At 41.9% G+C, this 12,129-nt stretch overlaps 1 protein-coding gene across 1 annotated transcript; it reads left to right on the top strand.

Annotated features, from left to right (window-relative positions):
• The first annotated feature begins 3,727 nt into the window (after nt 1-3,727).
• Nucleotides 3,728-11,481, top strand: pmela (premelanosome protein a). Its single transcript, XM_070958854.1, has 13 exons — nt 3,728-3,870; nt 5,387-5,482; nt 5,579-5,725; nt 6,223-6,357; nt 7,823-7,984; nt 8,096-8,380; nt 8,479-9,045; nt 9,349-9,540; nt 9,639-9,800; nt 9,921-10,023; nt 10,192-10,397; nt 10,485-10,575; nt 10,859-11,481. Exons 1-13 carry the CDS (start codon nt 3,813-3,815, stop codon nt 11,010-11,012), a joined length of 2,358 nt encoding a protein of 785 aa, XP_070814955.1. The 5' UTR covers nt 3,728-3,812; the 3' UTR covers nt 11,013-11,481.
• The last annotated feature ends 648 nt before the right edge of the window (nt 11,482-12,129 follow it).

Raw genomic sequence — 12,129 nt, 5'->3', positions numbered from 1 at the left:
GTTGGTTGGTTGGTTGTTGGTAAATGTCAAATAATGAAGTAAATGGCCCCTCAGTGTACTGAACAGGACAGATTGAAGGAGAAACACAGTTGCTCCCTCTTGTGGCAGTACGTGCAGCTGTGCTGTCCCTCACTGGTTGAGAGCAAATAGTTTCCACCATATTTCTATCATATACCTCAAGCTGGAATCAAGCCGGGGGGGAAGAAAGTCTGTTGTGAAGTCCTGATTCATTATTAGTCTTTAATAAACAGGATTTTTTCCTACATTTTGACTTGTCATAGCAGGGAACAATCAAGTGGAACTAATAACATTAATGATGACTTAGTTTCACCAATTATTGTAACACGTTGCAGCAGTTATCAGTGTTTTCGTCACACCTGTGTCTGAAATGTTAAAATGATCACTGTGAAAAAGATCTTTTCAACTTAAGTTTCACATCACATGTTTCCCTCTGATCAAGTGTGTGCCCTTTGCATTGGCTTTGTGTTTGGTCCAGGGCCATGGATTAACCAGTGACGAGACCCTGGAGCTGCTGGGCCTCATACTAACCTCCCTGTGCAACGTGCAACAAAGGACCCCAGTTGGAATTAAGATGAGGACATTGTAGATGTATGGTTTGTATCTTAACCACATAAACAACAGCTTTAACATTTCTGTCATGTCTGATAAAGGACATACATGTCATGATCATAATAACTATTAATGTTAGTCACATCTGTAATTTTTCTGCTCTGACAAGTCAAAATGTCTGCTGTGAAAACTGTCTACGTTAATCTGAAATATGAAGCAAGATTGGTCATGAGGCACTGGGTGTCCTGCATTAATGCATGAAGAAACTACCTGTGTTAGTCTGTGTGGACATGGAAGCATTCATACTGTACCAGTACGACACGTGATCAAAGCCCAGAGGCTTGCCATGTTTCCACCTAGCAGATTTAAATGTTAAGTGTCTGTCCACCACAAAGAAATGGTTTCTTATTTGATCGTGATTATTGTACAGTATGTTAGATAAAACAATGAGTATGGGCTAAAATGCTGTTATATCTGTATGCCAGTGTGGGCTATGTGATTGTTTAGTATAATTTTGATGAATGTTTCTGAAAGTGATGCCCATCACTGTTGTTTCTGGCTGCTATTACACATGTAAAACTGTTGGTTACTAATAATAATCTGTGTGAACATCATTAATTGAGAAACTGGTGCCCTTTTAGAGGATTTACAGCACCAGAAATGCACCCTGATGAAAGTCACGTACAAAAGTTTTGTTTTGTGTTTGCAGAAGGCAAATTTAGGTGAGTCTTGTTTACGTAGCCCTGTGCTGCATTGCTGTATTCATGAGCTGATTTGCCTGTCTGCTCTGATCTTGTCACACCAGATGGCCTTATTGATTTGGTATTTGACCAATAATAAAACTCAGTTCTCATTTTCTGTGAGCTAGTGTTTGAATACTGAAAGCTTGTTCATGTGTGTGCGACTGCAGGTGAGGTACAGGTTGTGTGTTTGTGTGGTCCTTTATCATTTTTAAGGTATCCAAGCATAACTGTGACCCTGATGTCAAATTCCACGCACTTCCATTACTTTTCATATTTTCTTCGTTCCATAAGACCAAAAAATATTCCTGGAAAGTGAGCAGCTGCAAAATTCCCATTTTTTCTACCATTTCCTCTGTGTGAAATGCAACTCTCCAAATTCTATGTTAATTCCAGAAATTCCCCAAACCTTAGGAACAGCGTTGTTAAGAAATGAGACAGTGGAGTCTAATGAGGAAAGACGCTAACGGTTGACTATTTGTGGTATGTTAAGTCAGGTGCTCTGTGGGAAGGATTTATTACCTCCTGAACTGTGCTGTTAGCACATGAGGGGTCACATGCAGTGCAGCCTGAGCAGCCTCACAGGCATGAGACGTCACCGGGAAAACCAGCAGTCACTCGCTGCATAGCTGGGCTCACGCTGTCTCTGTCTTAACAGCCAAGACATTTCCTATTGCGTTCTAACCTATTCTCTATCTAACTTTCTATGTTTTCTCAACTTACTATTGATTTTGTTTTAATTGCTCAGCTGTTTGCAAAATGAAGAGAGCAAAGCCTAAAGAGAAACAAAAACAAGTTATTTATTAAAAAACTGTTAATATGGAAATAAAAGGTGAGAAATGATGAAGCTATGATGAACCCATCCACTTTTTATTTTCCTCACCTTTTTTAGCTTGTATGGTGTTTTTCTTCAGAGCCATTTTATGATCCACATTTTAAATATTTGGATATTAAGTGATGGATATAGTATTTGAGTGAACTTGCTGACCAACAGCGCTCAGTCTAGCCTCTTTTGTAGCAAGTGCCTTCATATTATGCTAAGTTTTAGGCTGAAATGAAGTGTAACTATAAACATGTCCATTTTTAACAAAAGCAGTAAAGATCAGTAAACATCATTCTGCTTTATTATAGAGCAATTGTGGGGTAGATCCCCTACTGTTTTTTTTTTTTAAATAAATATTTAATTCAATCTTTGCTTTTGTATTTTCCAGCTTCACAGAACATGAACAATGGCAAGCCAAATAACATAAATAATTCATAGCGATGTATCAGCGATATCTTGTTTCAGGATTTATTGATGTCATTTGCCTTGCGTTACTTGGAGATGCTAAATGTGGGAAGCTTCATTAGGTTAGATGTGACTCGTATTTGCTGAGAAAACACAGAATAAGAAAGAAACAGTTGTGGGAACTGATACAAAGTCTTTACATCCAATAATGTGAGGTTTTTTTAATGACTTCCACAATCAACGAGCTCATTCATTTAACTGCCTTCCTGTTGTCATCTGACTGAAAGTTTGGCCTATGAAGGATGATGATGATGATGATGATGATGATGATGATGATGATGATGATGATGATGATGAATGCAGCTCAAAAACACAGATAGAAAATCAATGGAAAATAAGGAAATACATAATAAAACAAATAAAATAATGTTAGAAATAAAGAACAAAGAACGCATGAAATCAGGAAGTGCAGCAGCGCTTCGCTTCACATATGTCTCATAAACTGAGCAGGGGTGTGTCTGCGTTGCTGCGAGCGTGGATTCTTCAAGCTGCAGCAGCCTGAGGAGGACATCAGGATCCGGGGGAATGGCTGAGGAAATGAAAGGATGCTATTGACTTGCCGTCCACACACTCATCTTATGACGCCCGCGCACACATAGCTCTAAGGTCATACGTCAAGAGAAGGCATGACCCGAGCTCTGCTCACAGTTCTCAGCGCTCTAAAGCAGGCAGCACGTACAACATTTTCATTTACACTGTGCAGGAGGCAGCCATTGATTTTTCCAATAATGCACTTAGAAAAATGTTGTCTGCTTGAGGGATGTCTGCGTTTGTGTTCATTTGAATTATTTACTAGCACCATATTCATCTTTTGAAGTCTTTTTCTGCATTCACTGAAGTTCCCTGAGCACACAGTAAAAAACTCACAGCACACATGAAGGAAAATCACTGTTAGCTCTGGTGAGAAAATAAAATCTCATAAAATAGCAGAAGCAATGTCAAAAGTTATTCATCAACACAACATTTCCTGTAAAACACAACAATAGTGAACAAAACAGCTCATATGTGCTCTTACAGTTTCAGAGGGGGTGGTGCCGGTTTGCAGACTCCGAGTGATGTCAGAGGTGAGAAGAAACTTTATGGTAATTCAGGTCCAAGGCCCTCTTAAAGAGAGTGAGGAGACATTTGTTAAGTCTCTCTGGGAGTGGTGTTGGGGTTCAGGACTGCTGGGTGAGGATCGGGGCTGAGAGAGAGGACACACAACCAAATACAGGATGGCGACTCTGACACTGGCGCTGCTGGTTTTGGCTTTTACATCTGCCACTGCGATAAGTGAGTAGACCAGCGACAAGGTTCAGTCAGGCATGTGGTTTCATGGTTGTTTTTCCTATCAGTTGAGCTGCAGGTGAATTTTCTGACAAGATGATGACAGATGAATGTTCTACATTCTTTTATTCAGTACTACAAGAATAAATATATGGTTTTATATGTAATGGTCACAGTTCTGCAATTAAAAACCTCTCAGTGTATGCTTTTTTCCATCAGACAACAACTTGTTTCAAAGACTTTTTTGTCTCAGTGAAACATACAGCAGGCTGTGTTTTCTATCTCCTTTGACACAAACCATCTGAAGCGAGAGAAGCTGCAAAGGGATAAAGTAGAATTGCAACTCTTCTCTTTAGTTTAAGAAAAATAAAGTTCAGAAGCTCAGTCTTTAGTTAAGATTGAGTTTTTATTGTGTGAGACGTAAGGCCTTTATGCAAACACAGTTTAGCAACATGAGAAGTGATTCATTTTAACTTTTGTAACTAATGTAAATCAAAATTTTTCTGCTTTTCCACTGATTACAAGCATATTTCTGAAACTATGTGTTAGTCTTTCTTTGTTTTGACTACAAATTGAACAGCACATGGATTGATCTGTGATTTCACACTTATTTCATGCTAACACACTCCCACTCTGTTAAACAGGGGAGATCTACAAACTGTGACATGCGAGTTTTACGCTTCTTTTTTATGCAGCTTTTCATTCATGACTGCAGGCTCAAATATTTTCCAAGGTGTGTGCTTTAATTCAGATTGATGTCCTTCACAATCTTGAAAATAATCCGTCATATTATTGTGAACAGATTTCATGAAATAACATTTACACACACACACACACACACACACACACACACACACACACACACACACACACACACACACACACACACACACACACACACACACACACACACCTCACTGGCTGAGAGAAAACCCAGTGAGCCGTCTGGGAGCCCTCATTCCTCTCACTGGGATTACTGATGCTGCTGCTCAGCTGAGAGTCACATGAAAGGGATTGAGGGGGATTGCAGGTCGTGTGACTCCCACCGCCAAGGACCCCAAGACTCCTCTCCCCTCCTCAACACCAACAACAAAAACCTGCTCTGATTCACATAAGTATCTCATCATTATGTTCAAAACCTGACTGATTATTATGTAGAATCTCTTTAAAAAAAAAAAAAAAAACTGTAAATAAAATATGGAATCAGAGGTATGTCCACACTTATTATGGCACAAACAAAATTACCAAAAAAGTTGGAACACTATGAAAAAACACAAAAAACCCAGATAATTTGCTAATCAAACAGCTGTTTGGAACATTCCACAGGTAAACAGGTTCATTGGTAACAGGTGATAGGATCATGATTGGGTATGAAAGGTTCATCCTGGAAAAGCTCAGCCACTCACAAGCGAGGATTCTGTGGAAACTCTTGATTGTGTTGGTCGTTGATGATAGTTGGGAGAATAACATGAGCTGCTTGATGTGGCTTCTTTTCCTGAAGAGTTTGTAATGTTTCTTCCAGAGCCGAGAAGTCAGTTCACACGTTACCGCTCATGGAACTCACGGATGTATCCGGTGTGGAAAGACGGAGACCAGAGGTTCAGGAACTGTTGGTCTGGTGAGCCTCATTCCTCCGTTTCTAAAAACAGAAATGTTACAGAATGTTCCGCCAGTCAATCTGAAGACGTTAAACTGCGTGTAATCTGCTTTCCAGGTGGTGAAGTTACTTTTGATTTGAAAAGTGATGCTCCCACCCTGACTGGAGCAAGAGCAACCTTCTCTATTAATCTTAATTTCCCACCTAATCAGACAGTGCTCTCTGATGGGCAGGTGGTCTGGTCACAAAACTGCACCATCAATGGTAAGACAAGCTTTCCACTAACAGTATATGTGTATACGCACACACACACACATACACACACATACATACATATATAGTATCCAATAACAATGTGGAGGGCAGGGACTCCAGGTTAATATGCAACCATATTTTTTGCACTGAAAACCACAAGCAGTAGTAAGCAGATCGCTGATCATTTTATCAAAAAATAAAATGATCTTCATGTCACAGATGAATAGTTGACGCAGTGTTTTCTAAAGAAATAAAGAGTAACATGCAGACACTTTTCAAAAACTTTTTTTCATTACTTAATTTATGGATGATTATGAAAAGGGACAAATCTGTCTGTTAATTACCAGTTGAAAAACCAACAACTCTTCATAATGAATGAATCAAAGTGATTTTGAAATTGTGCTGTTTTCATTCTGATAGGACAATGCCTCATATGCAGAGTTATAGTTTAAATGATCTCGTGTATGTTGTTGCTATTGATGCACGATCTATGGCCTCTCCTCCAGGACAACAGTATCAGGAGGGTCAGCCTGTGTATCCCGACCAGGACACCGAGAGGACCGGAGTCTTCCCTGATGGCACGCCGTTCAACAGGAGCCAGGATAAGAAACCACGCTATGTGTTTGTGTGGAAGACATGGGGTAAAATGCAGCTGTCACTACATTACATTAACACACACACGCACACACACACACACACACACACACACACACACACACACACACACACACACACACACACACACACACACACACACACACGCCTTCATCAAGACAAAGAACAGACCATAAAGCTGTAAAAGAATAGAGGAGAAGTTTCTCCTCCAGCCAGGAGTTAAAGCTCAGCATGTGCCCCAGGCCCAATCAACAAAGAAAGCCTTTCAGTGAACAACTTGTCTCTGATCTTTTGTCTCTGACATTTTATATTTCTCATGAGAAATTCTCATGACTTTCACCTCTGAAGACACTGTAGCAGAAAATACACGTTTCACTTAAATTGTGCTGTGAATTCTTGTTCAGTGAATAATCACCATCATGTGGATTAAAGGTCCAGTGTGTTGATGTAGGGGGATCAATTGGCAGAAATGGGATTTTACATTCATCCATCCATTTTCTATGCCACTTATCCCTTTCGGGGTCGCGGCCTATCTCGAACCTGTCTCAGCTGTCAACGGGCGGGAGGCGGGGTACACCCTGGACCGGTCGCCAGCCGATCACAGGGCAACATATATACACAAACAACCATTCACACTCACGCTCACACCTAGGGGCAATTTAGAGTCACCAATTAACTTGAGCATGAGCATGAGCTCATGAGGAGGAAGCCAGAGTACCCAGAGAGAACCCACGCATGCACGTGAAGAACATGCAAACTTCACACAGAAAGGCCTGGGAATTGAACCGGCGACCTTCTTGCTGCTTGCACTACCTGCTGCGCCACCGTGCAGCCCGATTTTACATTCATAATTACATGAATTCATTGGTGTATAATCACCTGAAAATAAGAATTGTTGTGTTTTAGTTACCTTAAAAGAAGCTCTTTATATCTATGGAGAGAACAGGCCATGCTGCACTGCCTTGTTTCTACAATAGCCCAGAATGGACAAAACAAACACTCGCTCTAGAGAGTGCCTTTTGCCTTTTTCACATATTTAGCGGCCACCGTCGGGTGGGGTGAGGCAAAGGTCATTAAGTTGGTTGCAATCTGAAACCTCACCACTCGATAAATCCAACACACTGGAAATTTAAATTAAACTATAATAGTTTTATTAGCACAATAGCCGTTGAGCATTTTTATTTTAGATATTAATTACCTGTTTCGGTGAAGTAGTCATGAAGATGAGCACAATAGCAGAGCAACCAACCATCTAAGAAGAAGCTGAGCTGTGGCAAATTTCACAGTGGAAACTTTCTTCCCAGCCTTTTTAAAATAAAAATCTGCTCCACTTTATTCTAGTGCTGCTTGTCTTCCACAACACATCAGACGCAGGCCATTACATTAACTCACACTGATGACACCTGGAGTTTCTCCAGAATGTGTGAATGAAGTGATTTTAGCTGTTATTAGCAGACCACTCTAAGTAATCACAATGTTGCTCTATTGAAGGGCGTTACTGGCAGGTGGCAGATGGACCGTCCTCCTCCCTCTCTATTGGAACAGACAACATCCCCCTGGGCTCCTACAACATGGAGGTCGTCATCTATCACTGCCGTGGCAAAGACAAGTTCATCCCTCTCGGTTACGCCTCCACAGTCTTCGCCATCACAGGTGACCTATTAAATCATTTCTAGACTAACTTGAGGAAAATCATTCTGCACTGTTTGCATTTCTTTAACATCCTCATCATTAAGAGCTCTCCATCTTTTGCTCCATCATCAGACCAGGTTCCCTTCACTGTATCACTCAGCCAAGTCAATGATGTAAACCAGGACGACCAGAACTTCATCCAGAACCGAGCCATTGCTTTTAGCGTTGCGCTCCATGATCCCAGCCAGTATCTCAAAAACGCAGACATCAGCTTCAGCTGGGACTTTGGGGACAGCACTGGTACTCTGATCTCCAGAGACCTCACTGTCACACACACATACCTCTCCGTCGGGAGCTTCAAACCTCAGGTGGTCCTCATGGCAAGCATCCCCAACGGCTGTGGAAACCCCACTGCTGGTGAGATTTTAGTTATTTTATTTTATGTCTTTTGTGTCCTATAAGATGTCAGAACTAGGATTTGCTCATTTTCTTTCTTTCTTTTTCTTTTCTTCCAGTTGTTCCTATTGATGCCTCTGCTGCTCCAGCAGTAGTTGTGATGGCCTCCACCCCCGCAGCAGCACCAGCCGAGGGAGGAGACGCAATTGCTCTAGATGTTCCTGCTTCCGATGCCACTCCACTCGCTGCTTCTGTGCAGCCAGCTGAAGCAGTCACAAACACAGAAGATGGAGAAACAGCCATTGAGACAGACACAGGGGTAGTAGAGGTCGCCTCTGTCGCACCTGCAGGAGTTGATGCAGCCGTTGTCCCAGAGGAACAAGATCCTGCTGATCCTGCTGTTGCAGAAGCAGATGTTGCTGCTGAGGACACAGATGCAGCAGCGGCAGCAGCAGCAGGTGAGGGGGCCACAGATGCCTCTGTTGCACCTGCAGCTGAAGAGCCGGCAGATGCTGCTGCAGATGAGACCGCTGTGATTACAGATGCAGCTGAAGAAAATGTGCCTGTGATTGACACTGCTGCTTCAGTTGCTCCTGTTGCAGAGGGAGAAGAAGCTGCAGCTGAGGTCACTGATACTGTCACTGTTGCTCCTGTGGCAGAAGTAGCTGCAGAGGGAGAAGCTGCCATTGTGGCTGCTGATGCTGATGCTGCGGCCGCTGATGCTGATGCTGCTGCCGCTGATGCTGCTGCCACTGATGCCGCAGCTGATGCTGCTGCCGCTGATGCTGCCACCGCTGATGCTGCCGCCGCTGATGCTGCCGCCACTGATGATGATGCCACTGATGCTGCTGCCGCTGATGCCGCTGCCGCTGATGCCGCTGCCGCTGATGCCACTGCCACTGATGCCGCCGCCGCTGATGCCGCCGCCGCTGATGCCGCCGCCGCTGATGCCGCCGCCGCTGATGCTGCCGTTGCTGATGCTAATATTGCCGCTGTTGATGCGGCTGCTGTTGATGCCACAGTCGAGGTTGTCCAAGCTGTAACAGAAGCCCCTGCTGACAACGTCATAGCCCCTGCCGCCACTGAGACCACTACTGTAGAAGAGGCAGCACCAGCTGCAGATACTGAGGCAGAAGTGCAGGCAACTGAGAACGAAGTTGCAACCGCTGCAGCTCCAGCAGGTGAGTATTTACTGTAAACAGGCAGACACAAGATGGCTCTTGTAACTAAAGATGGCTCTTGTAACTAAAGCACTATGAAAAAATCTGTCAACCAGGAGTTGATGAAGAGGCTGTTCCAGCTGAAGGTGAAGTTCAAGCAGAGGTGGAAACAGATCCAGCACAGGTTGCCCTGGTTGTGGCTAAAAGACAAGCACCAGAGCTGACAGCTGACTGCATGGTCTACCGTTATGGCTCCTTAGCCACCTCTGTAGATGTTATCCGTAAGTCAATACAGGTCTTGTAATTATGGCAGTTTAAACCTCGACAGATAATGTTATTCTTTAACTGACGGAGTATGATTTTAGGGTTAAAATCTCTCCTTCTGTCTCTCTTCTCCACAGAGGGTATTGAAAGTGTAGAGATTGTACAAGTGTCCAATGTTGTATCAATGGCGACTGAGTTGGATCAGAATGCTGTGGACGTCACCATTACCTGTCAGGGAAGGTGAGCAGTGACATTTATCTACTTAACATGCAACTTTATGTTAGTACACTTGCTGCTATGGTTGTTGATTTATTTCTGTCTAGAATTACACAACTCAAACAACTGTCCTTATTCTGATTGTTCTCCTTGTTACTATGTGTCTGTGTCTTCATTATCGTCATCATTCAGTCTCCCAAGTGAGGTCTGCACAGTCATTTCGGATGCTGACTGTATCACACCGGTGGAAACGGTTTGTAATGCAGCGACACCCTCTCCAGACTGTCAAATGATCCTTCGTCAGTTCTTCAATGACTCTGGAGTTTTTTGCATCAACGTCTCCTTGACCAATGATGTCAGTCTTGCTGTGGCAAGTGCTAGAGTCAGTGTGACAGTAGGTGGGTGGAAGAAAAATGAATTAATAGCCACTGAAGTACTTAATCTATTGGTTATTCTCTCATTTATAACACATGCTTCAATTTCAGCTTCCGGTGGTTCCCCAGCCGGAACTGCGGCCACAATCCTGGGTGTTATGGTTCTTGCCTGTGTGGTCTGTTGTGTTGGTTTGATGTACCGGTGAGTACCTAATTTATCAACCTAATTTGATTTGAGGACAAAATGAGCTCTGTCACTAGTGTTACTGAGACATTGGCAAAAATCTTATCTTTGTCTGTAGCCAGAAGCAACTGTCTTCCTTCTTGTTTACAGTTTTCTTTACTTCCTTAAGATTTTCTTTGTTGTTGACAGACATATTGGCCTTTTTTCATGGCATATAAACTCATATTTTTATGGGAAATACATATTTTTGTCATTGGTGGGGCCTCCTCACCTGTCTCACCTGTTTCATGTTTGTGAACAGGAGGTTCAAGCAGTACCAGCCGCTAAGAGAAGACAGCGTTGACAGTAATGGAGGCGGCTCAGGGGTAACGTCAGTGCCTTTGTTGTTGTGGAATTTGTTGAGCCGACAGTCACCAGGAGAGAGTCGTCCATTACTTCAGGGGAGGATTGTGTGAATATCATCAGCTCATGCGGCCGACATCAACAACATCCACTAAAATATCAGCTTTATACACATAATGCCTTAACTATAGCAATATTAGAACTCCCAGTCAATGTATTGAACCTGAACCAATTAAAGGCCTATCAAGTTAAGTGAACCAGCCTGTGTACAATGATATGTAGAAATAGCAAGGAGTCAAAAATGTAATAAACAAAGTGAAATAAAAATGTTGAAGCATTTGTAGAGGAAAGTGATATTTATTTTTACCAACATTATTTTTTAATAATTGGCACTAACAGTGTATACAAGCCATAACTGTTCTCTTATTTGTGTCCCACTTATACTAAATTGGAAAATCACTCTTAACACATTTCAGTTCAATTTCTTTACAATGTAATTGTAATGTTAATCACTTACATCACAGAACATTAATATGTTTACTACCCCAAAATAAATAAAATGATACTTTATCACCAACACAATTACGTTTCCCCATTTATTTCCTTTTCATTTGTATGTGATATTTACATGATTTTATGTCCTGAACAGTTAAAGCAGATGAAAGTCATCAACAGCAACATTTGCTACATTTATTAAATCACAAGATTAATATAGCACAATGGCAGACACAATGTGAAGGTTTGCTTGACTCTCACCACTCTCACTGAAGTTGTTTTCAGACAAAGCAAAAAAAAGAAAAAAAAGAAAGAAAATCCAGCTGTACATGAACTGACACAGATTTAAAGAACCAGACATTTCACCCAAGAGCTGATGGAGAACAAAACTGAGGTAAAAAGGAGAATGAATATTGGATTTATGTTCATCAGACGACCAGAAATATACCTCCAGATGAATATTAATGTTTTGGCAAGATGTGTAAATAGGCAACTGTGTGCCAACACTTTTACTATGTTTATAAGATAAAGTTGCTGCACTGCCACCAAGTGGCCAAAAAAATCAATGAATGGAGATTTAACTAAACAAATCAACCCAACCCAAAACCCATCTACCACATAATCTACCATAATGACTTAATGTTTGAGTGTTTTCTATTTTTAGAAAGACTTCATCAGCTTGTAACTACTCAAACTCAAAGTAAAGCATGAATAAATAAAACAGCGAAATGTAAA

Source organism: Chaetodon trifascialis, chromosome 3 (assembly GCF_039877785.1).
Source record: "Chaetodon trifascialis isolate fChaTrf1 chromosome 3, fChaTrf1.hap1, whole genome shotgun sequence".
Lineage (NCBI taxonomy): Eukaryota > Metazoa > Chordata > Actinopteri > Chaetodontiformes > Chaetodontidae > Chaetodon > Chaetodon trifascialis.
The sequence above is the reverse complement of the archived record's forward strand: the minus strand, read 5'-3'. Positions and strand labels throughout refer to the sequence as shown.

What these genes read in the sequence shown, in the direction of transcription:
- pmela (XM_070958854.1), top strand. Translation starts at nt 3,813, where the DNA reads ATGGCGACTCTGACACTGGCGCTGCTGGTTTTGGCTTTTACATCTGCC. An exon ending in TGCAGAGGGAGAAGCTGCCA is followed by an intron (nt 9,046 to 9,348) that starts TTGTGGCTGCTG and finishes ATGCTAATATTG; the next exon opens with CCGCTGTTGATGCGGCTGCT. An exon ending in TGTGTTGGTTTGATGTACCG is followed by an intron (nt 10,576 to 10,858) that starts GTGAGTACCTAA and finishes GTTTGTGAACAG; the next exon opens with GAGGTTCAAGCAGTACCAGC.